This window comes from Podarcis filfolensis, assembly GCF_964270895.1.
Source record: "Podarcis filfolensis genome assembly, chromosome: 7".
NCBI classification, from domain to species: Eukaryota; Metazoa; Chordata; class Lepidosauria; order Squamata; family Lacertidae; genus Podarcis; species Podarcis filfolensis.
The window spans coordinates 61,946,664-61,973,979 of record NC_139603.1 but is presented as its reverse complement, the minus strand read 5'-3'; the positions used below and the strand labels follow the sequence as shown (position 1 = coordinate 61,973,979).

The window sequence follows — 27,316 nt, the reverse complement described above, 5'->3', positions numbered from 1 at the left end:
CTGATCGCCGAAGAATTGATGCTTTTGAATGATGGTGCTGGAGGAGACTCTTGAGAGTCCCATGGACTGCAAGAAGATCAAACCTATCCATTCTTAAGGAAATCAGCCCTGAGTGCTCACTGGAAGGACAGGTCGTGAAGCTGAGGCTCCAATACTTTGGCCACCTCGTTAGAAGAGAAGACTCCCTGGAGAAGACCCTGATGTTGGGAAAGATGGAGGGCACAAGGAGAAGGGGACGACAGAGGACGAGATGGTTGGACAGCGTTCTTGAAGCTACCAGCATGAGTTTGACCAAACTGTGGGAGGCAGTGGAAGACAGAAGTGCCTGGCGTGCTCTGGTCCATGGGGTCACGAAGAATCAGACACGACTAAACAACAGCTTGGGGAACAAGGGGTAGGAACAGGGTTTTCTGGGCCTGGAACCCTATTGTGGATGGCATACTCCACCCCACTTGCAAAAAGAAGACATACCATGTGCAAATTTATGGCCTCTTTTACAAGTGAGGTGGAGGGGTCACACACAAATAATAATATGTGTGACAGAGTATCAACAAATAGAGGTTTTCCCCTTAATTGAGTTTCCATACCAAAACAGGATTAACCTATTGAATTTCCGCCTGCCACAAAGCTGTGGAAGGTGCAAGAATCCTGCTTGCCACCCAGTGCCAATGTAAACCATGCAAACAACTTGATCAGTTGGAAACAAGTTGGGTTCCTTAGGCCTTCTGTCACTGATCTTAAGTGGGCAATTCAGCATCTCTTTTGCATGCAGAAGGCCCCAGGTTTGATCCCTGCCATCCTCAGGGCAGGGAACATTCCCTTGAGAGGAGCTGTCAATCAGTTTAGACAATACTGAGTTGGGCAGTCCAATGGTCTAATTTTGTGTAGGGCGGCTTGCTTTTCCCAACTCCAAAAGAAAGTTCCTCTTATAGAAAAATGTTATGGAGTTGCACATCACAGTTTTAAAATAGCATAAAATTCCACTGTCATATTCTAAAGTGAGGCCTCTTGAATGTTTTTGGCTTTTATTTCGTTTCACCTTAACATGGGCTTTTATTTTTGTATTACGTTGTAAGTCACTTTGAGTTTACTTTTCATTTTAAAACGACTAATAAGTATAATTTTTAACAATTAAAATATGCACTTTTGTCTAGTAATAAAAGCAGTTAATGCTTTTATTTGGCGTAATTAAACAATCACAAAGAACTATGCAAGCTGTCAAGTGCATCAAAGCTCTTAACCAGTCTGGAAGGAAAAACAGAGGATGAGAAACATGATGGAAATCTCAAGCCAGATGTTTGCAAGCTTATTTCCAGGTAATGTTCATATGATTGCATCTTTTTACAGCAATCATAAGCATGTATTATTATTACTGTAATCATCATCATCATTTATTAAATTTGCATACCATCCTTCACCAGCAGGTATCAGGGCAGTTCATAAGGTAAGAATATAAAATCACAAAATACATGATAAAAACAGGAACAAAAAAACTAACCAATAACCCCCCTCTCTTTTTCAGTTATATTTCTATCCTTATCTTGATTTAAAAAAAAAAAAGCTGGTATCGCTAGGTCAAGTTCATCTGTTCTTTTGAATAACACTAGTTTTAATTGGATTTTGAATAAATGTGCAATTGATAGTTCCTGTTTTGAATTTCATTGTATTATTATCTTCTTTAGTGAGTCGTGCAACCCACTATTCTGAATAATGGTGGTTTTTTTATAGGGAAGGGTTGCGGGGTGTTTATGTAACGGGGCGGGGGCGGGGTGTGCCTCGAAAAGTTTGGGAACCAGGGAGTTAGAAGAGGACAGAGTCTGCACTGAAAAGCCTCTCAAAGAGTCTGCGCAGGAGGAGGAGGAGGAGGAGGGAAGGTTTCTATAGCAGCGTCACAAGCCAAGGAAGCAAACAGCGCTGAACTTGGACCAAGAGTTGGGCTTCACAGCGTTTAGTAGCTTAGCCCTCGTAGGTGTCGGCGATGTGAGCAGGTAAGTGTACCTGGCAGGGCTGATCTGCATCTGAATACTCTGCATATAGAGAGGGTTGGGTCTAAGGGAGCGGCCTCCCCGAGGGGCAAGGAGTTTGGATGGGTTTTCCAGAGACTGGCCAGCAGAAAGCGAAGCTGAAAGATCCACACGCCTCTAACTCCTTGAGGGTGGTTTTCCCACCCCCCTCAAGTCGGACATCAGAGAAATCTTCTAAATCATTTCTTTAGCTTGCTGCCTCAGTTTCCCAGCTGTAAATGTGACATCACCAACCCACCTAGCCAGTAGCATTGTTTGCAAAGCTGAAATGGTTTTTAAGGCACATCTTGTGGATAAATGATGAATAGTGCGAGCCAATGCCTGTCTACTCAGCCACGAGTTCCAGTGGGTTCAGTTGGACCAGGGAAAGTGGGCACAGTGGATCTTGCCTAACACATTAAACTTTTATTCAGCTGGTCTTTTTAGCGGACCATGTTTTTAATACATTTTTAATTAAAACAAAACAGTCATTTCAGCTTCTCACCCCAACAGTAATTATAATCGCATCAACAATGCTTCCTAATTGCAAGGTAAGAGCAAATTCAAAAGGAATGGTCACGCAGTCATAATAATACCTTCATTTCCCCCCAAATATAGATTATAGGATTTGCTTCTAACCAGTTCTCCAATCATGCTGAGTGGAGAATTTGCACAGCAGGTAGAAGCAAAGGTGTCCCAAAACACACACACACACACAATTACCCATTACATTATACCAGACTTGGACTAGCTTTAAATAATCAAGACTATTAGAGTGAACATAATATCGCTTAATGCCTACAACTGATCTCAATATTTACACAATATTGGTCTAATAACTTGCTTCAGTGTGAATAATATATACACATGGGAGGTGAGAACAGGGGTTCCTTTGAGTTAGACATTTTATCAGTATTTACTATTGAAAAGGCTTAAATATACTTGTAACATTTCAGTCTCTGGCAAAGAAGCTGATTTCTACCTGATTCTATGTGAGTATAAAATAAAGCAGTTACCTTGAGACCTATGAGGGAAGTCTCAGGCTAGTAGTGACTGGAACCCTGTATTTTGCAGCATCATTAACACATTAAAGATTGTTATCCACCCTACCTGGAATATAAAGATAAGACAACGCTTCAACAAGATAACATGAACATTCTACCCAAATCTATTTTTGATCTGGCTCATTTAGAGTTCAGCAAAATGCCCACTGGAGCACTCTGAAAGCAATTACTGGCTATTACTACGATATCAGCTTTGCTGCAACAAGCACATGTTGTTGCCACTGAATGGGAAAACTGCTGAATTTCAGGATCCCAATCTACACTGGAAGACGGGGATGGCCTCATTATACAATATGCAACATGTCGTTATTTTTTTCTTGCATGACCCTGCAGTCATCTCTTTCAACTTGCTTAATAAACACACAAATACACATCACTCCTCTTCACGTTAGTTTAATTTTTGTATATTGGTCGTTGGTATCCTCTCCTTATTGTTAACCACTTTGGTTTCTTTTTGAAGATAAAGTGGGATGTAAACTTACTAAAATAGATAAAATCAAACAAACAAGCAACAGACCTGTCTCTTAGCTTCATTAAAACCTCCACCTTGAATTTTGTTACCTTTCTTCCTGGAAGTAAGTTTTTTTTCCCAACAATAATGCAAGGGTGGTATACAAATTTTAATTTAATTAATTAATAATACCTTTGACATTTGGCTTGCCATTTTTTAATGTGACACTGGGGGCTGGGGGAAGAAAGCCAAAATAAATTGATTTGGAAGCTTTTACAAAACTCCTAAGATTGCAGAAGGTGTAAAAATTAATAAAAAGTGGGTTGCATCTAAAGGAAGACTCCTGCCAGCACAAGGACTTCTGCTTGCACATTGGGACTCCCTCTGCATTCCCCCAATTTCAAGCCTTTATAAAACGAATTTTCACTGGCAGGAATCAACTCCAAAGGACACTATAGAATAACACAGAAGGGAATTCTGAATCTTCATTTAAATAAATGCCATGAAGTATGTACTTTAATAGTGAATTATTGCAACGTAAAGAAACTTGGCACTTAAAATCTAAGTAAAAATATGAAGAAAAATATCAAGTCCTGCTTAACATAAATCTCTGGAACAGGTTGATGATGTCTCCTGTCCCTGGTTGGGAAAAAAGTGGACAACAACAGGCCAGGGATCATAATAGGCTGGACTGATCCTATTCAGAACTATGTTTAGCTGTGCTTTAACTAGCTGTGCTGCAACTGTATGTGCTGTCATATTTGAAATCTGCATTTTGTTTTGTTCAGATGTAAGCCAGGGCAAAGCAGAACTGAAAAGGCATAACTGGGAAGAGGGGGAATTCAGGAGGACTAGGGAGGATCTCCCCCCCTTTGTATGTTAAAAATGTGCTGTCCTGTGTGCCCCCTAAATCTGTTCTGGGGGTTCCCTTAAACCTCTGGACCAGATTTGAGGAGCATGGGAGAGGAGGAGTCTCATTACTCAAACGGAAATTCTTGCACTGATGGGATGATACCACCCATTGTTTTTTCCTTACCTGTGCTGCTTCAAATTATGCTTTGTTTCACCTTTACACCCCCCCACCACCACCACCACCAGCACAATGGACTCTCTGGGCGCGATTGAAGCAGAGTACATAAAGAATTTGCAAAAACAAGTCTGCTTACTGGAATGTGAGACGTCATATCTATATCCTTTGAAGTAATACTGTTTTAGTAGAAGTAGCTATGAAAACTCTGAACTGTTCACACACACTCACCGCACAAACAATATTTAGGAAACTGGAATATTGTGAATCGCAGTCTTTCTTGTTTTGGAAAACTGGCATTCATTGGTTTTATTTATACATCAGTAAGCCTTTTTGTTTTTTTACTGGTTCAAAAATATTTGCATGTTCCTTTATTTAGAAAACACGTGTCATATCTTCTGTTAATAGGACAGTATACAAATTTGCAATTTTCCTTGCTGTAACCTGAACACGATTTTTGTTGTATGTTTGGAGAGGCAGCAGCTTCAGCTAGGTAGAGTTAGGAACATTGGAAGCTGTCTTAGACTAAGTCATACCATTGGTCCATCCATTCTTGTGTATGAATAGCCATGGTGTCTATTTGTCGTGAGAGGAATGGAAAAGACACCTTCCTGCTGGATTGTAACTCACGTGGTATGTGGGATTGTAGAAAGGTGGTCAGCTTGGATTTCCCTCCTCAAGCAGCACAGTTCTTTGGTTCAGCCCCAATATTATATAGAGCAGGCTTCCTCAGCCTCGGCCCTCCAGATGTTTTGGGACTACATTTCCCATCATCCCTGACTACTGGTCCTGCTAGCTAGGGATGATGGGAGTTGTAGCCCAAAAACATCTGGAGGGCCGAGGTTGAGGAAGCCTGACAGAGAGCCACTCCAGAAAGCATGCTATCCTCTGAAACCTAGTAATCAGGAAATGAAAAGAAAGCTGAACAGGGCTCAGAATCAGATGAGAATACAAGATCCCTCATTGTGGATGTTGTAAAGTGGCAATACGGAAGAGTGCCTTGGGTTGCTGAAATTTGGACATGGGGTTTTTAAGTAATACAGGCATGTCCAAAGTCTGTTCTGGGGGCGTAATTTGGCCTGCTGGTTGGTTCAATCCAGCCTCTGTGGCAGTTTATTTCCTGGGGTGAAATCCTAAGAAACCCTCAACAACTTTGGGGTAAAATCATTAAAAAGTGCAACAACTTCAATCCAAAAAAAAAAAAAAAAAGGTCAACAACTTTGGTCAGCCCTTTGGTTGGCCCTCACGGCCCTTCACTTCATTAAATCTGGCCGTCTTTGAAAAAAGTTTGGACAGCACTGAAGTAATACCTTTGAGGAAAGCTTGAGCCTCCATCCTTCCATTTTTAGGCTTTGACTACTTTTGAATGAGATGTGTGCAGGGTGGATAAAAATCAAAGAAATTTTTAAAAATCAAAAAATCAAATCTTTTTGATTTAAATCTTTTTTTATTTAAATCGGATTTTTTTTTAGCGTGATGCAAATTTAATCTCTCTAATTTTTTTAAACACAATCCCATATTCCCAAATATAAAATATTAAGAGGAAGATGCCCACTGCTGCTCATTCTCATCATGGAAGTTCATGGTTTCTCATTATGTCTGATAGTAACTGTTTGGTGGTTTTTAGTGCAGTTGATTTGATAGAGCTTGTTAAAAATGAAAATAATTTTATATTCAACATTTGGAAAGGCAGGTACATTTAAAACCTGAAGACAAATGTTTGCTAGTTCTGAATGGCTTGTATCTGTAAACAAACGCCTGCCTTTAAAAATTTGAGCAACAATTTTGAGAGGGAATCTCAAAACAATTTCATTTGTAGTCTCCTGTAGTCAAACCAAGTATACAAAAAGAACAGGCTCCATATGCTCATCACCCTTGACAAATGCCTGAAACCAAACTACATTTTAACACAGTAATATGAAAAATAGAATCACATTTCCACCACTCAAGCTCTTGTTTTGTTTCCAATATGAAGTCATCATCAAAAACTTAAAAACAGAGATCAGAGTTAGTCTTATTTACACATTTTTCCTATTTGTCATCTAATCTCATCAGGATTTTAAATGAAAGGGGATCTTCAGTCATCTAAAACTTTGCATCCAAGGAGAGCACTTTCAGAACATTTATCTTTATTAATTGTGGGTGATAATTATTTTTTCCACTCCCCAGGTACATGTACAGGGTGCCAATACTGTAATGTATTCTCAGTGATCTGTTATTTTAAAAGTGTGTAGAATCAGGAAATCCAGCTCCTCCAAATAAGTACTGGAACACCCAAAGATTGGGGCATTTAGAAAATTGGGAGCTAAAAATTATCAGCATTCATACCTCTAATTCTAAAGGTCCTTGTGCAGTTAATAGGAACCGCATGTTTGTACCTGCTTACACTTACGGACTTCGAACACTGGCAAGCAAAGATATAATGCAAGACAGCTGCTCAGTTCAGCAGGCTCTTGGCAACTTATGGACACATACACACAGCTTGGACAGCAGCAGATATGAACATATGTTTTTAAAGATGATCATTAAATGTTACTTTTAATGAAACACCTCAAAAACACACTGATATCTCAATAGGGTAATGCATACATATTCATTTGAATGCTGCCTGCAGTTACTTTGAAGCACTGGATAACTGAGGTTTAGAGGTTACCCTACATAGATGCTTTTACAAATGAGTTAACGATGTCTCTGCTTCATCACTGCCTGCAACGCTGCTGTCTGTGAATGCTGTGACATCTTCGTTGGTACCCTTGCCATTATCTCCTCTCTCAGCTGCTTCACCCTTTGGGCCACCCTCAGATGCACTGTTAACTTTAGATGGCTGAACGCCTTCTGGAAGCTGGACACCAGAATCTGTGTCACATGCTGTTTTCGGCATTTCTGAATTTGGATCACCTAAAAACTTCTGCCAACCCTTCAGTCTCTCTTCCCTTTCTCTTGAAGTCTCCTCAACCTGGTAATCTGTTACACCATCCCAGGTCTCCACAGAGAGCTGGCGTCCACCAAACCATCGCCCGTTGAGTGCTTGTTTGCAGACATCTCCTTCTTCTGCTTCTTTAAACGACACAGAAGCAACACCATCTGGGTGCCTATCAAATAGAATGACTTTCTTTACTTGTCCAAATTTTTCACATTCTGTCCGAAGATCTTCTCTTATCTCATTTAGCACTAAAGGATCTTCTTCAAAATCGCTTGGGTGGAACATGTTCCTGATAATGATAACACGCTCGTGCCGCATTCGAACGCTGCCATCTTTCTTCTCCGGTCTCCAATCCAGCAGTTTTTGTTGTTGAGACAGCTTCTTCTTGTAGTCTTTGCATTTCTTCTTCTTCTTGCTGGCATCGTACTCCCCTTTCAGTTGAAACTGTGCAACTTCCACACGCAATTTGTAGCCTCTAATTTCATTTTCATCCAAAAGTTGTAATGCTAGTTCAACAGATTCTCTCTTTAAGTAGCAGCAGAGCCCATCTCCTTTGAGATTTCCTTCTTTGTCTTTGTAAAGCTTAATTTTAGGCTCCTCCGTTTGCGGATCACACATAATAATACCACATTTTGACATAACCTGCACGAACTCATCTTTTGTAATGTCTGGTGGTAAACCTGTCACATAGACATTTGTGTTTCTCTGTTCTTCAACATGAAACCATCCTGCGTTGGGTTTTATTTTCTCTCCATTTTGTTTAAGATCTGTTGCCTGAGATACTTTTAGATCTGTTGGCTGCTGGACCTTAGTAGTCTTTGAGTCTGCAGGAGTCTTAGATTCAGTGTTTGCAAGAGATGCAGGTGAATTATCTGAACTTTCAGTGGGAAAGCCGTAGTTAGCATGATATGTTGCCAGGAAATCTTCAGTAACCTTTGGGAACCAGGCCTTCTTGTCGCAATCCCACTCATACTGCATCCCGTCCGCCGGGTCCATGTATGTGAAAGGGTCCTTACTGCCTTCCTCGTTCTTCTTGCCGTACAGCTCCTGCAGCCACAGTTGCTGGTAGAACTCCTCATTCTGATCCAAGCCGCCTATACTCATCTTGTTGCCAGAGTCCAGGCTGACAAGGCAGAAAACACGGGGCGACTCAGCAGCGACTCAGCTGCCTCCTACTCGGGTGTCGCCGGACCTCACGAAGCCTTAAATCAGATTTTAAAAATAAAATGTTTTTGAAGGGAAAATCTTTCTAAAGATAGTTTTCTATTTAAGTTACATTATAGTCCAAAGGTTATTCATCAGGAAATAAGGATTTGTTTCAAGTTTTTCATGTGTGCTAAAATTCAGTCTAAGGTGTTTTTTTTAATCGTTTAACCACATCAGTTAACAAACATGGATACATATGCTATAACGTTGTCGTTTTAGTGAAATAAATCATTTAAATTGTTATTAAGGAAATGATCATTTTTCTCCTTCCAATAAAGTACAGCAGAAAAGTTGTCCAAATATAAGCAGTTAATTATGAAATTATTGTGAGGTTTAATAAGTTATCTGTCTATGTATTTCTAATAGTATAACCAAATCAGTAACTTTTGATATGACTGTAAAAACTACTCTGAAAATTTAATATTCCAAAAATGAAACCTTCATCTGGTTGTAAATATTAAGGTTATATCAGCAAGAATGAGTCTTTCTGTAAAAAAAATGATTTAAATCAAGTCTTACTGACTAGTGATTTGAATCGTGATTTAAATTTTGATTTAAATCAAATCCACCCTGGATGTGTGTGCAGGGAAAAGCCCAGCTATGATCCTCAGTGTCCCTTCCAACTCTACAATTCTATGACACTGCAATCCTATACATGTCTACTCAGAAGTAAGTGCCTCTGAGTTCCAGGTAAGTTGGCACAAGTTTCCAGCCTAAATTATTTAAAATAAATATCCACATTTCAAATAACCCTTGCTAAATTTAAAAGTGTTATTTCACATACGCTTTTAAATATGGTTAATACCACAAGCAGTACATTGTTGTATTAACCTTACTTAAAAACGTATTACTGGGGGGGGGGAGGGTAATTCCTACCACAATTTGATGATGAATGTGAAATGGACCCTGCTTTTGGGCCCTTGATCCCTTAAGTGAATGCATCCAAAAACATATGCAGGGATGACTGTAGTAACAGACTTTTTCCTCTGCGAGAGGCAAATTGCGACCAGCTGTGTATGCTTTTGGCTTCACAGAGACTGAAACCCTTTCTCTTAACATCAGTTTATCTCAGACAAGAAATTTAGCTGTAAGCCTAGCTGGCAGCATATTAAATCTCTGGCAACCAGAGCTTAGTCTTTCATCTCTACTTTACCTCAGGAATATGGAAGGCCATCCTTTGAGGGGCAAAGTACTGCATTCCTTTTATGTTCTTTATACTGACAGCTTGAAGTCAGGTCTCTGTCTGCCTATTCAGGAACAGGCCACAACATATCTGCCAGAATTATTTTCAGTGCCACTGGAAAGCCATGCAAGGAGAGAGAAGGCAGTTCCTTTATGTTTAACTTTATCCTACAGGGAACCTTTTTCATTATCCTAATAAAAGAAAGACTGGAAATTTGCACACCTCTCAAGCGCCATCTGCAAAGCAGCAGCATGCCGCATTCCTGGGAACTGTAGCTTGTGAAGGGTGCCGAGAGTACCTAGGACAACCCTGTTCCCCTCACAGAACTACAGTTTCCAGAGCTCCCTGGGAAGAGGAATTGGCCATTCACCCACTTTGAAAATTGTAGCTCTTTTATTGTTTTATAATTTGAATTCAAACTGTAATGCAGCAAAATGCAGTATAAAAGCAGCAATAAAATACGATTTAAAGTATGTACTGTTTTTAAATGCAGACATAATAATTTTATTATTTTTACCCCCACACATCTGGCTGGGTTTCACCAGCCACTCTGGGCAGCTCACAGCATATATCAGAACTTACTAAAACATCAAACGTTGAAAACTTCCCGATACAGAGCTACGTTCAGATGTCTTCTAGAAGTCAGATAGTTGTTTATTTCCTTGACATCTGAAGAGAAAGGTGTTCCACAAAGAGGGCACCACTACCACATACTGTGGATCAGCTGAATGAAGCTCACAGACCACCATTTGGGAACCCCTCCTCTAGTGAAAACTAGGCACAGAACAGGCCTGGAATATGCCAGTAAAACATATGCATGAAGTGTTATTGTCAGTAGTTATGTCTTCTATACTCCTTTATGTGTGTGTCTGCTATTCTGAGGCTAACCCTTTATGTACCTGCTAAAGTAGGCACTAGCCAGGAAAGGCTTCTTACACAAATATGTCAATTATGCTAGTTGAGGCACAAAAGCAGTCTCCTGCTTTTGCTAGTCAGGATAGCCATGAGTCACTCTTTGTTGACTTATTCAAGGCCACATGTCATGACTAACATCTATTTCACGATACACAACTCTCCTTTCACTCAGGGTTATATGTAACTTTTAATACCTATTAAGTAAACTAGGAAAATAGCAAGACATTTATGTGAGTGATTAGAGTGGGAGATGTTTAACTCTCCCATTGGGCTCAGTAGAGCTTACTTTAGGATTGTACCCATTCCTCAGCTACCCCCCCCCCCTCAAATTTCTTAAAATCTGAATTGGAAAGCAGCTATTTTATCTTGTGTGTGGGGGTGGTGCATTCATTAGCACTGCAGAAATTGTTAGAGGGTATCTCAAACCGATAGCAAATTTGCATACAGCGTGGGATTGTTAATGTGATTGGTATTTCCAAAACATATGAACTGACCTTCCAACATCTCAAACAAATGCTCCTTAATTATCCATTGTAAACTAGGGAGAGAGCTAAAAAGGCTACAAGCGTCCAACCCCAAGTTACCAGAGAAGCTGAAAAAATGCTGCAAAAAATAAAGGTAACTCCCAAAGTTTTCTTGCCTTTGGATGAATTCTGTTTGTAAACAACTGCTAATTTGTAATCTGTCAACTGTCATCGGGACTCAAGGAGCTAATCTACAGGCCTGGACAGCTTTAACAGGGCTTTTTTGTAACAGCCTTCCTATAGAAGGTCCCTGTGTCCTCCAGAAAGCCACTTTATGCAGACTTAGAGACCCTTCCAGTGTGAGATCTAGGAAGGCATGAGGGGCTGCCCAGCTCAAGTAAAATGATATGAGAAGCCTTTGTGCATGTACAGAAGCACTTCATTCATGCATACATGGTTCTTTGAATCAGTGTCTTTTCAGTCCATTTTACTACACAGAATAATTAGTTTTGATGCATGGTCAGGCTCACATTTGTTTCACAGAAATTTGTTCTCACAGTTGCTTAGTCACTGCATTTATATAGGAAACGTCACTTAGGAATAGGTATTAACTGTACACTAATAGTATACGCGGGTGGCGCTGTGGGTAAAACCTCAGCGCCTAGGGCTTGCCGATCGCATGGTCGGCGGTTCGAATCCCCGCGGCGGGGTGAGCTCCCGTCTTTCGGTCCCAGCTCCTGCCCACCTAGCAGTTCAAAAGCACCCCTAAGTGCAAGTGGATAAATAGGGACCGCTTACCTAGCAGGAAGGTAAATGGCGTTTCCGTGTGCTGCGCTGGTGCCAGCTCGCCGGAGCAGCTTCGTCACGCTGGCCACGTGACCCGGAAGTGTCTCCGGACAGCGCTGGCCCCCGGCCTCTTAAGTGAGATGGGCGCACAACCCTAGAGTCGGACACGACTGGCCCGTATGGGCAGGGGTACCTTTACCTTTAATAGTATACAGAGGTGTTAGATGTAAGCATAAAACCTCCCGTTATGGACCAAATACCCTATTCAAAATAAACCTGGCAGTCTTGACATAACCCATCTTCCAGTTAAACCTTCTAAATGCTTCTAGCCATTTTCACTTTGGCAAGGCAGCATAGCTGGCTCTTAGGAATAAAATGCAGAATACTTCTACCAGTATTTAAAACAAGTAGATATTGACTAGATGGAGAGACAATCAGAAATCACATAACTGAAACTTAAAAGTTTACTTGCAGATTAGATGCGGTGCAAGTTTCAGTGCAGTCAGTATGCTCAACGCAACAGCATTTGAACTACTTTGAACATGTACCATTTGTCCACTGATGTGCAATCTCAGTCTTTCAGAGCACCACTGTGCATAAAAATTCATTAAAAATACATAAATACCTCCAGCCTCATTACCTCAGTCCAGACAGAGCAATGCATAAGCCGGACTGGAAGTCACAAGCACAACAAATGTATTAAAGGCAGAGCTGAATCTTTGCATCTAGCTCTCTAGACTATATGTACATTTGTAGATTCATTGTGGAGCCCCAAATGATATTGTAATATCTTAACTATATATTTTTTTGTTATTTGGCTTCAACATTTGTCTTCCACATTTGTATTTGCATGATGCTAACCTACAGTGTATATTTTAAAGGAACTAGAGACTGCAATAAACACAGCCCAAATAGAAACTGTACAGAAAGAAAACAGCACCAAGATAGTTGAAGCTGAAATCCGTGCAATATACAGACGACTTCAAATACTATCGGGTAATAATGAAATGTTCCATAAGTTGTTGTTCTTACCATCAAGATACATTCATAAATAATGAACTGATGCTAGCTTGGCTTTTGTATACAGCTAGGATACTTCTCTTATGGAAGAGGCTAACATCCAACTATACCAATGATGGATAGATCTTCAGTTCATCCATCTTAAGCACTAACCTTTGGGTAAAATGGCAGTTGGAATGGACAAAGTCTTATTTGCTGGATGCCTGCTCCCTTTCCATTTTTATTTTTATTTTTAAGTTGCCAAGCATGTAAAACTGTATGTGCACAAGTTAAATGTGTGCAACTTGCAGGCTTACTGTACACATCTTGAGCGCAGATGCTGCATTGCTTTCCAACACAGTGTGGCACTACCCTTTTCCCGTGCAACCTGTGCTGGATCAAGGCACAAATGTCTGTCTCTTTCACTGGTAACTTCACTCCAGAATGAGTTTCTAGAATATGCCCCCCTTGCAAAATTTACCACTTCCCTCAATACCTTTTTACAACGAAACTGATACATGCCCCAAGACTGACTTACAGTCCTGGCTTAAATCTTCCTAGCTCTCTTTCAAGAACTAGGGATATTGAAAGCTTACACAAATATTTAAGGTTTTGCATGTATATGAATAGGCCTAACTTGTATATGGCTTCCTTGTTATCAGGCTGTAAACTTCTTGCTGGGCTTCTTCAGCTGCCACAACCTAAAATACTGCTTGTTCTGACATTGTACGCCAAACTGTGGATTGGGCTTTACATCAGAGTATCTCACAGCCCAGTCATAAGCATGCTTTATTTGGAAATAAGCCCCCCTTAGCTCAAAGGGACATGTTTCCTGTTCAGTATGGTCAGAGCCAGCCCAGCCATTATGCAGAGTGAGACTGCTGCCTCAGGTGGCAGAAAACCCCTAGATGGAATGCCCTTTGGTGCCGTGCCCTGTCCATCTCCACCAGAGGCCAAAATCAGTGCAATATTGCCTGTTATTGCCTGTGGCAGGGTGTATTGCAGTGGCAGAGAAAGCAGTGGCAGTAGCAGGAGGAGATAGGTAGTGGCAGCAGTGATAAGGCAAGGGGGGCACTTCCTGTTTCACCTCAAGTGACAGAATGGGGCATACCCCACTGAGCATGGTTCTTAGAAAAACTACCTTAAGAATATCTGGATGCCTTTTAAAACATGTATCACATGAAAAGTTATCTGCAAAAAGAAACTGAAGTTTATGGGAAGATAGTAAAGATTTTAAATGCTAGAGTGAACCTGATAATTTCCTGCAGATGAAAATGCTAAAGAAAAGCTGGCCTTAATAGAGGATGCTACAAAACTGAAGCAACTGGCTGACATCTCCACTCAGAATGTTTCGCACAAGGCAGAAGAACTGCTAAAAATTCAGAGAAACATACAGCTCACTGCAAATTCAGTGAAGGAAAAAGAGCATGAGGCCCATCTTTTGGAATCTCAGGTGAGCTATTCTAACTTCATAATAAACCCATCTTTCATAAATGTTCTGGATATGAGGAATTGCTGCCACATTAAGCTGTTAAGCCAGTGTGGTGTAGTGGTTAAGAGCGGGAGTCTCGTAATCTGGGGAACCGGGTTTGCGTCTCCGCTCCTCCACATGCAGCTGCTGGGTGACCTTGGGCCAGTCACACTTCTTTGAAGTCTCTCAGCCCCACTCACCTCACAGAGTGTTTGTTGTGAGGGAGGAAGGGAAAGGAGATTGCTAGCTGCTTTGAGACTCCTCAAGGGGAGTGAAAGGCAGGATATCAAGTCCAAACTCCTCCTCTTCTTCTGAATGATCAAGAGATAAAACACTGGACCCAGCTAAATCAAATGACACCCCTGAATAAATACTGTTTTCTTTACCGCAAACTCCAATGCAAAGAGTGGCGTCCAGTGATGTCCGTCAACTGGGACAAAAGGAATTTACTTGTTCAATGGGTCTTTCAGTTTCTCTCCTCCTCATTGCAGTCCCCTATGTCCCCCCAAATTCTGCTTCAGAGAGTCCTCCAGCCCTTTGGAGCAGGTTTTGTGGGTGTGCTGGGGGGTGGGGAGAGCAAGCCGAAGCCCTGTTGTCATGCCAGCAGGCCCCTGTTTGTACTATTGCTGGATCTCACTCAAACCGTATTCTGAAAGCCGTATTCACTTCAAGGGCTTTTTCATATACCTTTTTAGCTTGCACATAACAAAAGCGCTAAATTAATGCCAGATGAGCACTGCAGTGATGTAGCTGAAGAGCTGCATCATTATTTTTATTCCAAGGGCTCAAAATTACTGCAAGCATAGAGGGGACATCACATACAACTAGTCAATAGGTGCACTAAATGCCCATAAGCAAAGAGCTTTTCAAGTATGTTGCTAATGCGGGTCAAGATGCAGCTCAACTTCTGCTCATCCAAGACCCACTGGAAGAGAGTTTTGGTGTGGAGGGAGAGATGTGCAACCACATCCAAGGCTGCGAGTTGTTACCTGTCACTCCAGCAGGAAGCTAATGAAGAATTTCATGCTGCCAAGGCACAAGATGGGGGACGCGGGTGGCGCTGTGGGTTAAACCACTGAGCCTAGGACTTGCCGATCAGAAGGTTGGCGGTTTGAATCCCTGCGATGGGGTGAGCTCCCATTGCTCGGTCCCTGCTCCTGCCAACCTAGCAGTTCAAAAGCACGTCAGAGTGCAAGTAGATAAATAGGTACTGTTCTGGCGGGAAGGTAAACAGTGTTTCCGTGCACTGCTCTGGTTTGCCAGAAGCGGCTTAGTCATGCTGGCCACATGACCCGGAAGCTGTATACAGGCTCCCTCGGCCAATAAAGCGAGATGAGCGCCGCAACCCCAGAGTCGGTCACGACTGGACCTAACGGTCAGGGGTCCCTTTACCTTTACCTTTAAGGCACAAAATAAACAAATCCAGTGCTAGGAAAATGCAATATCCCAGTTACCAGTGTGTTGCTTGGAAGAAGTCATCTCAACGCTATGTAACCAGTGGGTAGCAACTGTGAATTTATTGTACTATAAACAGATCACTTAAAAAACCCTTCTGTATTTGAACCTTTTTCTCACTAGAAGTAGTAATCAATTCTAATGATCAGAGTAATAAAACATGGTGGGGGCACAGAATGTTCAGCGTTTGCTTTCACAGTCTGCTTTATTCAGCTTCAGCTGCAGATTCAGCAGCACCAAGCTACAGAACAAAAACTCACAGAAAGCAGATCAGAATGCCTACAGCTGCAGGCATTACTTCATCAACTAGAGGAGAAATTACTTATCGGCTCCCAGTCCATGCAGCAGCACATTGCAAAAGAACTTAGGTAGGCAGACAACAACTCCCTGTCTTTTAATATTTTCATAACTATTGAGCCTCTGCCATTCTCACTTGGCTGACCAATGACTTGTGTATGAAAACGTACTGTACAACTTATTAAAGAGTGGTTCATCTTCACAGGATTTACTGATGTGCTTGAGATGGTGAACCATTAGAACTTTTGGCTAATATATCGGAGGACTAGATGCTGAAGATCTACTAAACTGAAGGGTGGGATTATCCCTAAAGCTCATAATAATCTACAGCTATGAATGGCTAGCAATTTTTGTTTAGTACAAGCAGACTTCGCTTACAGTTCTGGTGTGCATGAAATGGCCATACAACTCCCCAGATTTATAAAGCAAGGGCATTATAAGATTGTCATATATAATTTTTTAAAAAATATTGCATTGAGAATACCCCATATGAGCCAATATCTATAATTATGTGCATTTAGTGAGGAGAGTGAAAAATTAAGGCAAGTCCTCAAGGAAAAAGAGCTTTCAGCTGATGAGGACAAATATTTACGTGACAAGATGTCAGAAGATTGTGGGCATCTGACAAGGGAAAATGGCCTCTTACAAGCTCAAGTGCTGAAAGCAACTAGGCAGCTGAGCAGAGTAAGTATTTTTCTAGTATTCAACATGTTAGCTCTTGGTCTTCAATTTCTATCTAGAAAAAGATTTAAAAAGCTAACAGGTGAACTCCATTTCAAGATTTTCAATATTAGTTTTTTATGTCGTTGTTTTTGGTTGGGGGGGGAAAGCACAGATTAAAAACAAATAAAATAGATGTGAATAGTTTTGCTAGAATGCTTTCGCTACAGAAGCTAAACAAACAGAACAAGGCAGTAGCTCACTGAACATGATGTACAAGTCCCATGGCCAGTGCAGCCTATACCTGGATTTCTGCCATGGCCCAAGACTGGCATTGTAGCAGCTTTCCCTTACTATACATCAGGCATCCCCAACCTGCGGCTCTCCAGATGTTTTGGCCTACAACTCCCATGATCCCTAGCTAACAGGACCAGTAGTCAGGGATGATGGAAATTGTAGTTCAAAACATCTGGAGGGCCAAAGGTTGGGGGTGCCTGCTATACATCTTATTATGGCCAAGTAGCTGGAAATAGCAGCAGAACTCTGTGCTATCTATCGTAGCAAAGAAATATTTCAATAAGTTGGCTAGAATATGACCTGGCAACTAATTAATGCTTCTGCAGTGGCAATGAAGCAGATGACTTGCTTGCACAGCAGCAGAGAAAATGTCAGAAAACAGGACAAAGCTAGTCATACACAAAGCAGTTGCGTGGCTATAGTCTTCTTGAATGCAAAGTCTCTATATCAACAGATCAATGAGTTTATACTGCAGAACCAGAGAACCTATTGCAACTCCCTAAGACAGGGCATAAGTGTGCCCAGACTGGTAAGTGCTAAAAGCAGATAGATGGGACTTCTCCCATAACGTGCAACTATAGCACAAAACACCCAAAAGGATATGTCCCATATATCTTCAGATTGTACCAATTCACACAGGCATGCAATTTGCTGTTGTTGTTGAGAGGTTAACAATTGCCCTGAACTGAACAACAGCAAACTGCATCTGTTTTGTATACAACATGCTCTTCCCCGTTCTCACAAGAGATGGCAAAATGGAGCCCCAGTGGCACTACTATAAAGCATTATGCCCCTGCATGGGTGGCACTCTAGCCTTAAAGAGCTTGCAGCTCCTTTAGACTGGAACACTGGCAGGCACCTATAGTCCTCCAGATGTTGTCGAACCCTTAACTCCCAACAGTCCTAGCCAGCATGGCCAACAGCCAGATGGGAGTTGTAGTCACAGATCTGGAGGGGCATAGATTCCTCACCCCTGGGTTAGAATATAAGGAAAGCTATTTCTGCACTCTACCCCTGGAGCTGTTCTATATTCACCAGTGTGATGTGGCGCACTCTTAGCTTTAAGGAATCAGAAGGTCTTTGAGGCTAGGAAAAGGAACAAGTATATGACTTGTTTACTGAAGCAATGCTGTAAGGTGGGAGAGAAATAGCAGCATCCCAGGCAAAAGGATGTGTACCATGTCCCTCATTTATTACTGCATAACTGTTTTGGCTAATGTACACTCTTAACTCATATCAATGCTATAGGAGAAACAGCTGAGAGAGGATGAGAGCACGTCCCATTCAAGAAGAGCGTCTGAGCTAGCATCAGAGAGAGAGAGAGAATGGCAATTAGAGAGGGAGCTTACCTACTTGAAGACACTACTACAGAACGAAAGACAGAGAGTTTCGAAGGTCCAGGAGCAGGTCTGTGCACTCTTACATATTTTAAGTCTACTGCATTGGTAGAATGTAAAGCTTGCTGCAATTAGAGCACTTCACACATTTTTGAAGGTGAAAAAAAAGGACCTGACTATTGATATAACAGCAACTTTCCAAATAGAATTGTGTTGGATGCAGCAATTTAGAACAATATTTGTCCAAATATTGTCCAGGGATCAAACTTTGTGCTCATGGTGTTGATCTGACACAAAATTTGCAATGAATCCAGCACCAGCCATTTCCCTTTTATTCCAAATGGCCACTTTGCTCCTTCGAAATATGATTTTGTGTATCTACACAGTCAATGGCTTACTGCCACAGTTTTTAATACTGTTTTTCTAAATTGTTGTAACCCCGCCTGGGACTCTCTGGTGAAGGACAGGCAAGAAATCTCACAATGATGGTGATGTTGATGATGCAGTCTTACTAGAGAAAGCTGTGCACAGTGGCGTAGCGTGGGGGGTGCAGGGGGGCTGGCCGCACCGGGCGCAACATCTGGGGGGCGCTCGCACTCACAGCTCTCTGCTCGAGTGCTAAAATCCACGGGTTAGGGGGCGCAAATTACTTGCCTTGCCCCGGGTGCTGACAACCCACGCTACGCCACTGGCTGTGCACCAGTAAGTCTGGTGACTGACTATAGATTGGCAACACCTGCTTTGTGCCTTGCTGGGTAAGGAACCTGGTTCTTGAAATCCCATGCAGATTTCTACCAGGAGGCAAGTGGCCCAAAATACCTCATCACAGAAGATACGCTTTAGGCTGTGAAACATCATCTTAATTTCCAATCAGTGCCTAGCATGTTTCCTGCATTAAGTACAGAAAGGTAATTTAAGAAGAACGGGAGATGCATGAAAACAGTGCTTCAGACCACATGCACTTACCCCTCTAGAGCAACTGAGTATCTGGTCAGCTCATTGGTTCTACATACTAAGTAATGGTTACACAGTTAAATGGGCTGTATATTCCAAAACTAAGGATTGTATCCGCTGTTAACCCTACTTAGAGTAGACTCATTGAAATCAATGGTTATGACTTAGGTTCATTGGTTTCCATTGATCTACTCTAAGTAAAACTTAGTTGAGTACAACCCTTAGAGAAAAGCAACTGTCCTAATGTTACAATAGCCTGAAAGAACACCCCATTGCCAAGTAAAAGGTTGGCATTATAGCAGTAGCCCCAGCTCTCTTCTAAACACGCTTGCTTAATCCCATGCACAGGAAGCCTGTGATGCTACAGTGAGTTATCAGGGCAGGGGGAATTAAAATTAGAGCAATGCCTAGACATTAATCAATGCTAATAGAAGCCATTGGTAAATAGGTACTTCACCTCCAGCAAGAAAGGAAATCTATGGATCAGAATGGGCAGCTGCTTCGGTCGCAGATAATAGATTTGGAAAAGAGACGTGGCAAAGTTCAACTGGAAAATTCCAAGCTGCAAACAGAAAAGACTCATTTGGTAGAGCACATTGCTCACTTGCATAAAGAGGTAAGTTTATCTGTGCACTTCTCAAACAGCGTTTATTTTTTAGCCTGCACTCCCAGTACAAGTGAGCTTCCACTTCCATCTAATTCTTCATGCAACACATGCACTGGCACAAAATATGGGAATGGCCATTGACCTCAGGCCACAACTGAGACCATTTTGTGAGGCGTGTGTTTGTATTTCCTAGCAGCTGGCCGGGGGGGGGGGCGTGTAGAATCAGAATTGAGACTGTGGTGCATCACAGTGTGTTTAATAACCCTTTCTCTGCTGCACTTCTGACAAAATCTCCCACCTAACTGCTTTTTTTGCCAGGGAAGGAAAGCTACTATCGATACCATTGCAACTGCATTATATCAGGGGCAGGGAGAGCATCTATTATGTCCCTTTAAAAAATCCACATTTGTATACCACCTTTAAAGAAGATACCAAACTTTTCAAAGCAATTTACAAAATAAAAATATAAAACAGCATGGGTGTAGGGGGACCCCGTACTTTTGTTGGGGGAACAAAACCAACATGATTGGTCAGTTAGTTATTTCTATTTTTTACTTGATGGGGGCAGCTGCTACCTGCCCTCCCCTTGGCTACACCCATGTGAAACAGTGCTATATATCAGCATTAGGTACATTCTAAATAAAAATATAGGTGAGAGTTAAAACTGAAGTGTGGAATATAAAACTAGCAGGCAGACGAGACATGTGAGAGCTCTCCTTGCTTTGAGTATAGAATTTGCCAACATCATCATTATTTTTATATATTAAATTTGTATACTGCCCTTCATCTGAAGATCCCAGGGTGGTTCACAACAGAAAAATACAAAATGAAAGCCCCCAATACATAAAACAAAAACAAACCAATAACCACCACCCCCACACATTTAAAAAGCCATAGGATATTAATGTAGTTTATACTTACAGTTGCAAAATGTAAGTGAACCTTTGGTGGAAATGCAAAATAAAAGGACAAAGACAATCTCATTGTGGAGGAGAGGCAAGGAGCTGACATGTGACTTTATCAAGGATTCTCCCAGCCTACTGATAATGTAACAACCTCCAGGTGTGAGTGCTTGTTAGGAAGCTGCTGTAATTTATTCACTTTGGAGGACATTGACCAAATTGTGAGACTGTGTGCAAGCAAAGGAGCAAATAAGAACTTGCCAAGTCACGGCTTGCTGCTGTTATTAAAGCACTGCATTTGTATTTGTGTACTTGCCAGGACAACTTTAGCCATATAAAACCAGCATCAATTAAAGGGCTCCAACCACTTTAACTCCTTCTCTACCAAAAGTATGGCATCCAAGTCAGAATGAATACAAGTGATCTTGCCTACCAAATGTTATGCCAATTGGTCACAGCTGGCCTTTTGCTGCTTCTAGCTGATGCCACAAGCCTAGAAAGCAGGCTTCTCACCCCTCAGAAAAATCTCTGCTGGCTTTCCTGGTGGTCAGGAAGCAAGATATCTTTGCCACCATCACAGAGTAAGTTTCTTACCTGAGCTTAATCACACTTTTTTATTTTTTGCCACCTGTGCTCTAGTTGTCAACCCAATTGCTTCGTATCCCTCAGCTGCTCAGAACAAGGCGCCACTACAATTTGGGTGAATATACTTAGGAGTGATTGTTGATCACCTGGGTCACCTCACCATTCCCAGAGGTCCGGCCTCAGTAGAACTACCAGCTAAACTGCAGGAAACCCATCTAAATCCCTGCAAGGGCTAGGAGTGCCTAATAGGTCAAATGTTCAGATAATCTGTGACTACTGAGCCGTTTCTAGCTCCTCCCATCATTGTCCCCTAAACCAGTACAGAAGATAAAAGTTCAGTTCATGTCCCGATGCATGCGCTGGTCTATATATTGAGAGGTGTGTGGTATTCATCTTATGCCATACAGGACAAGGCAGCCTCAGCATGTATGTTCCAAGTCCCAAGACTAAAGCCTTGGAAGTCCTCACCACCACCACCTCAAAGACCATGCCTATCAGTTTGATAGTAGCATGGACAGTACGCCAAGAAAATCCCCATCCTATCTAGGGCCCCCAATCCCGGGTTCAAAACTGACTGTTGGCACAGGGCATCTGACAAGGGTAGTGGAATCCTTATGGACCTGAAAGAATCATAGAACTGTAGAGTTGGACAGGACCAAATCTTTTTTCCCAACAGGGGGCTTGAACCAACAACCCTGAAATGACAAGTCTCATGCTCTACCGACAGCTATCCCACGGATGTGGGCAACCTGTGGCCTTCCAGATGTTGCTGAACAAAAACTTCCATTATCGCTGCCTGTTGGCTGTTTGCTAGTGCTGATGGGACACCTGGAGGAGCAAAAGGTTTACCCATACTGTCACAGGCCGAAGCCACTCTGACTCCCCCGCTCTCAGCTCACCTGACCACGTCGATGAGATTTTACACTGATCACTTCATCCCACCAGATCAGTTAACCATAGGTTTGGCAAATTCTTCCAGGATTACATTACAGTTGGTTTATCACCTTTCCATTGGCCAACCTGGCATGCACCAGCAGCATCTTAAGGCCAGAGGGACTGCGGTTGAGCCACTAGTTGTCAAGGCTGGGAGAGAGGATGAAAGTGGAGGCAGTAGAGTTGTAGGACTTGCCATTCCTGCACTGCCACAGCACACTCTGTCCCTTACAACCCTAATGGGAACTGCACCTTCTCCCTTGAACTAAACTCCAATATATCAGCATATTGAGTAGGAGAAGTCTGTTTTCGAAGGAGCTGTCTTACTTCATTTCTACTTACAGGTTTCGATCCCCCTATCAATGGCAACTGAGAGAACCTGTTATTTGCAGAACTCTCTCAGCTCTCACAAAAGTTTTAGCTCCCCTTCACTATCTTTAGTGGAGACAAAGGCGTATGTATTTCCTTACTCAGAGAAAGCCCAACATCCCTCAAATGGCTGTTCAACAGAAAACATGCAAAATGTGGCCATCTATTCATATATCTCCCTGGCCCCAAAATGGTTTGTCAAGGAATCACATCAAGTGTATAATAGCCACTTAGTCATGATGGTTCTTTGAGCCTGGAAGTTCCACAGAAAGAATGCCACTCAGTACCAGATATTGGGAAAGACTTGGGAGAAGCCTTCATGTCACAGAAGTGGCCATTCCAATGGTGGCTTCCCACTTCTGGAATACTCTCCCAGGCAACATTGCTGTCTACTTTAAAGCCACCAGGCAAAAACATTATTATTTAGCCAGGCCTTTGGCCATTAATTTGGCAGGTAACATTGTGGCTCATCCTTTTATGGCTGATCCTTTTAAGTGGGTTGGATGGTATTTATTCTTTTTATATATACCTTGCATGAGCACTTTAGGACTTGTTTTATTGCTTTTTTATTTAGTTGTAATATTCTGTAAGTTGCCTTGAGACACTTCACTGTAAAAAGTGCCCAGTATATCTAGTTGTTGGCATCAGTATGTCTTGGGAGACAATGGAGGAGTGCACCTTTGGGGGTGAAGTCAAACCACTGGGAGCGGTACATATAGTAAATCATAAAAATAATGTTATGCTGTGGGCTTCCCAAAGGTATCTGGTACACCACTATGGGAAACAATGCTGCATTACATGGACCTGCAAACTGAACCAGTTTTGAAGTATGTAAGCAACAGTTGGTTAAAACTCAGAAACCAGATAATCAACAGGACATCCAGGTGTCAGAGGTATCAACATCAGTGCTGTACCTAACTTTTCCACTCCCCATGATTAGGAAAATCCGGATAAAAGTGGCATAACTTATAGTCACAGAATTCAGCATTACTTGATAAAGAATAGAGATTTACCTTTGTGAAGCGACTGTTAAGGCTCATTTTCCCTAGGTTAGTCTTACTGGCCTCGTTTGCAAGGAATCCAGACCTATGTCATTACACAGTAGAGCATGAGACCCTTAACACCAGGGTGACGGCTTCTAGCCCCACATTGGGCAAAGATTTCTGCACTGCAGGGGATTGGACTAGATAAGTGCCTCATTGTCCTTTCCAGCTCTACAATTCTGCTCAATATGAGAAGTCTGACACAAGTCTCTTTCCCCCCTGGTTCACACCCTTATGTCACAAAGTTGTTGGGAGGCTAAAAGTTCTTTGGAGATATGTCCAAATTACTAACTCCATTGATGGTAAGTTCTCTCCCACCCCAAAAGAAAATCTGAAGTCCGTAACTACAACAATGGCAATAAATTCCAGAGTTATAACTATGTTGGTCAGCAACAACTCTGGTAGTGTTTTAAAAAGGAACACATTTATTGTAGCGTAAGTTTTCAAAGGCGAGAGCAATCTTCTTCAGATACATTGTATGCCACAAATTGGTGTTGTGTTTAAGGTGCCACATTATAGTAAGTGACAAGATACTTAGTGGAGAGGAAGGCATGTGTCTTATGTAGAACCACCAATTACATACCCGGAACGCTTTAGGAAGAACTACATTTGGACTGACCACTCAATATAGATGATTGTGTAGTGCAAGACTGTAAACATCCCCACCACCACCTTATGGGCTAGAACTACTGCATGTTGTTGTTGTTGTTTTTGCAAAAGCAAACTTTTCAGTGAGTCAAATGCTCATCAACCATTTTATACATATTTATATATGCAGTCAGCAGTCAAAGATGAAGACTGATTTTTGAGCAGAGTTTTATTGCTGTTTCAAAATTAACATGTCTTTTCCCATTATCCAGATTGCTGAAAAGGAAAAGGAATTCAGTTTTCTGCACAGCCATGTTAACAGCTTGTCCTGTGACCTCAACAGTTTGCAATCTCAAGTCGATACGGCATCTATTCTGCAGAAAGAAAAATGGAAAGAATTCTCCAATATATTAACAGCAAACAGAGCATCAATGAGCTAACTCTGGGAAGCAGTCATTCTTTTCTGCTGTTACTTTAACTCCTATTTCTGCTGTACCTAACTTTTTTGCTCAAATTGAAAAGCTGCATGTTGTGCCACTTGATAAATTTTGTTTAGGCCATATTCTTACAAAGATAATATTCAGATGTGAATAAAAATAGACCTCAGTCGCAGTCTAAAAAGAAAGAAAGTAGTCATTAGCATATCCTCAGCTAATCAGAGAATGGCATCAAGGTATTTTTTAAAGCCCTTTCAGTGACCAACATTCAACAAGTGGACAGGAAATGTTTTATGAATTCATTAGTCCTAAGTGAACAAATGGAATCTGCATTGTATCCTTATTGGCAGTAAGAACTTCCATTACCATTGTAAAATTAGAAACCTCCTTCATCCAGATTATGATTCCACACTGAATTGCCTTAGACAAAGGGACAGCAGTTGATAAATTAAGGACACCCTGCTCTAGAGGGAGGAAGCAAAAAGTTAGATATCCAAGTTGTCTTCACACAATAGTTCCTGGAAAACATGTAAAATGGGGTAAAGGGGAGTTGCAGCTCTTGGGACACTAACTCTTCTGCAAATAATTTCAAATGACTCTGGAGAGGGTAGATTTCGTCAGGGTACTCAATGGAATTAATCTATATGCTGAATCAAATTCTTTCATTTTCTAGAGAAGCTGTAGAGGGTTAGTTTTAACCAGGCCTTTGGTTATGTGGCATGTGCTAACATAACTGCACTGAGGGGAGGGGAGCATGGATGGCACCCTTTAGCAATGCTAGTTCTAGACTATATTCTACACATGATCTTTCAACAGCACAAACAAGAATTGTATACATGTACCCACCATTTAGTGGCCATCAGAAATTTTCTTCAAATGGCTTATAATCATGGACAAAGAAATACAAGACTTGAGTGTAATACCATGTACAAGAGCATAGAAATTTTAGAAAAAGTGGCCATTAGGTTATGTTTTAAGCACACGCATAGAATTTCTGGATACACAAACTTCTCTAACAAAAAGTGCTAATGACATACATGACTGAAAGGTGTTTAGCTTGTCTATTGTTAAACCAAGATGTCTATACATGATCAGAGCCAAAGTATTTGGAGAATTTGTACCTTACTCTAAATGTATAATCACTTTCCAGAAAGCAATTTAAAAATTAAAATTGACTTCAAAACCAAAAGTGTGAGGAGAACTGCTGCGCTGGTTTATAAAAGTAGTAAGAAAACCTTTTTCAGAAGTGAAATGATTAGACATATTCTAAATGACTTTTTGATTAACATTTCACTTGACCAAGAGAATTATAGATTCTAGCATAGAGGTCTGAGATGCTCAGGTTTTGGCTGCTTATTCCAATAAAATAATCCTGACAATGCTAAAGAGACAGTGTACTTCGAAACAAGCAACAACATAAGACAACACTTTGAGACACGCTATTAAAAGACTTGACCAAAGATCCAAATAATTAATCTGAGGCCAACATAAGTTTAAATATGTCTACTGTAAAATTTTGTCCAAAAAATATAACCCGAACAAAAAGCACAACAATTCTGTAGTGTACCAAGTGTATATTTCAATTTACTGTATGCAATCTAACAACAAATTTGGTCATAATTTACCAGATATACATAAATGATTTAAGTAGCAAAAGGAGATTCGGTTTCAAGAGAATAAGTAAAATACATTAAGAATGTAAAGCCAGGTCCAGTTTAAGCATTAAGTGAGTAGTATGCGCTAATAAAGCAGATTTAGGTGGATTTTGGATATATATATATATATATCTTTTTATATATATATAGATCTACCAATTGTAAACTATTTTAAGGGGAATAAATGGGGAGGAAGAATCTTTATACTATAACTTACATATTCACAGAGCAGAACATTTACTTAACGTTTAAAATACTTCCCATTCATATTATCTTTGCCCACTATTTTCTACTTTGGACCCCACCAGAATTACACATTACTCATTTCAGTCTAGAACGAGAATAAGATGTATTCAGTTTTTTAAAAGTAAAACGCAAGAGCTACCCATCTGTCAGGTTTACAGTGATGTGGATTCTACCAATGAAGGTTTTGGACAGAAAAGGTTATACATTTTAATACCCATATAATCTCTGTTTCATCCTGCAGAAACAGTGTCTAACATTAAGCCATTGTTGTATTGAAAGAAGGGATAATAAAGCCGTCTCTTTAAATATATATATATATATATATCTACTTCAATCAGATGGAGCACCATTAAGATTCCATCTGTCAAAGCAATTAAGTTTACCACACAACTACCATAATTTAGTTATCAGATATAAAATAGGAAAATATACTCATTTTAAAGTTAAACTCAAATATGG

At 41.1% G+C, this 27,316-nt stretch overlaps 1 protein-coding gene across 1 annotated transcript; it reads left to right on the top strand.

The window, feature by feature from the left end:
* Nucleotides 1–1,888: 1,888 nt before the first annotated feature.
* On the top strand, nucleotides 1,889–24,959 carry LOC310767360 (uncharacterized protein; the record flags this gene model as incomplete). The annotated part of the gene is made up of 10 exons (XM_083624230.1): nucleotides 1,889–1,988; nucleotides 4,617–4,706; nucleotides 11,312–11,390; nucleotides 12,904–13,018; nucleotides 14,290–14,474; nucleotides 16,161–16,315; nucleotides 16,766–16,928; nucleotides 18,450–18,608; nucleotides 19,941–20,108; nucleotides 24,792–24,959. Exons 2-10 carry the CDS (start codon nucleotides 4,621–4,623, stop codon nucleotides 24,957–24,959), a joined length of 1,278 nt encoding a protein of 425 aa, XP_083480356.1. The 5' UTR covers nucleotides 1,889–1,988; nucleotides 4,617–4,620.
* Between the last annotated feature and the right edge of the window lie 2,357 nt (nucleotides 24,960–27,316).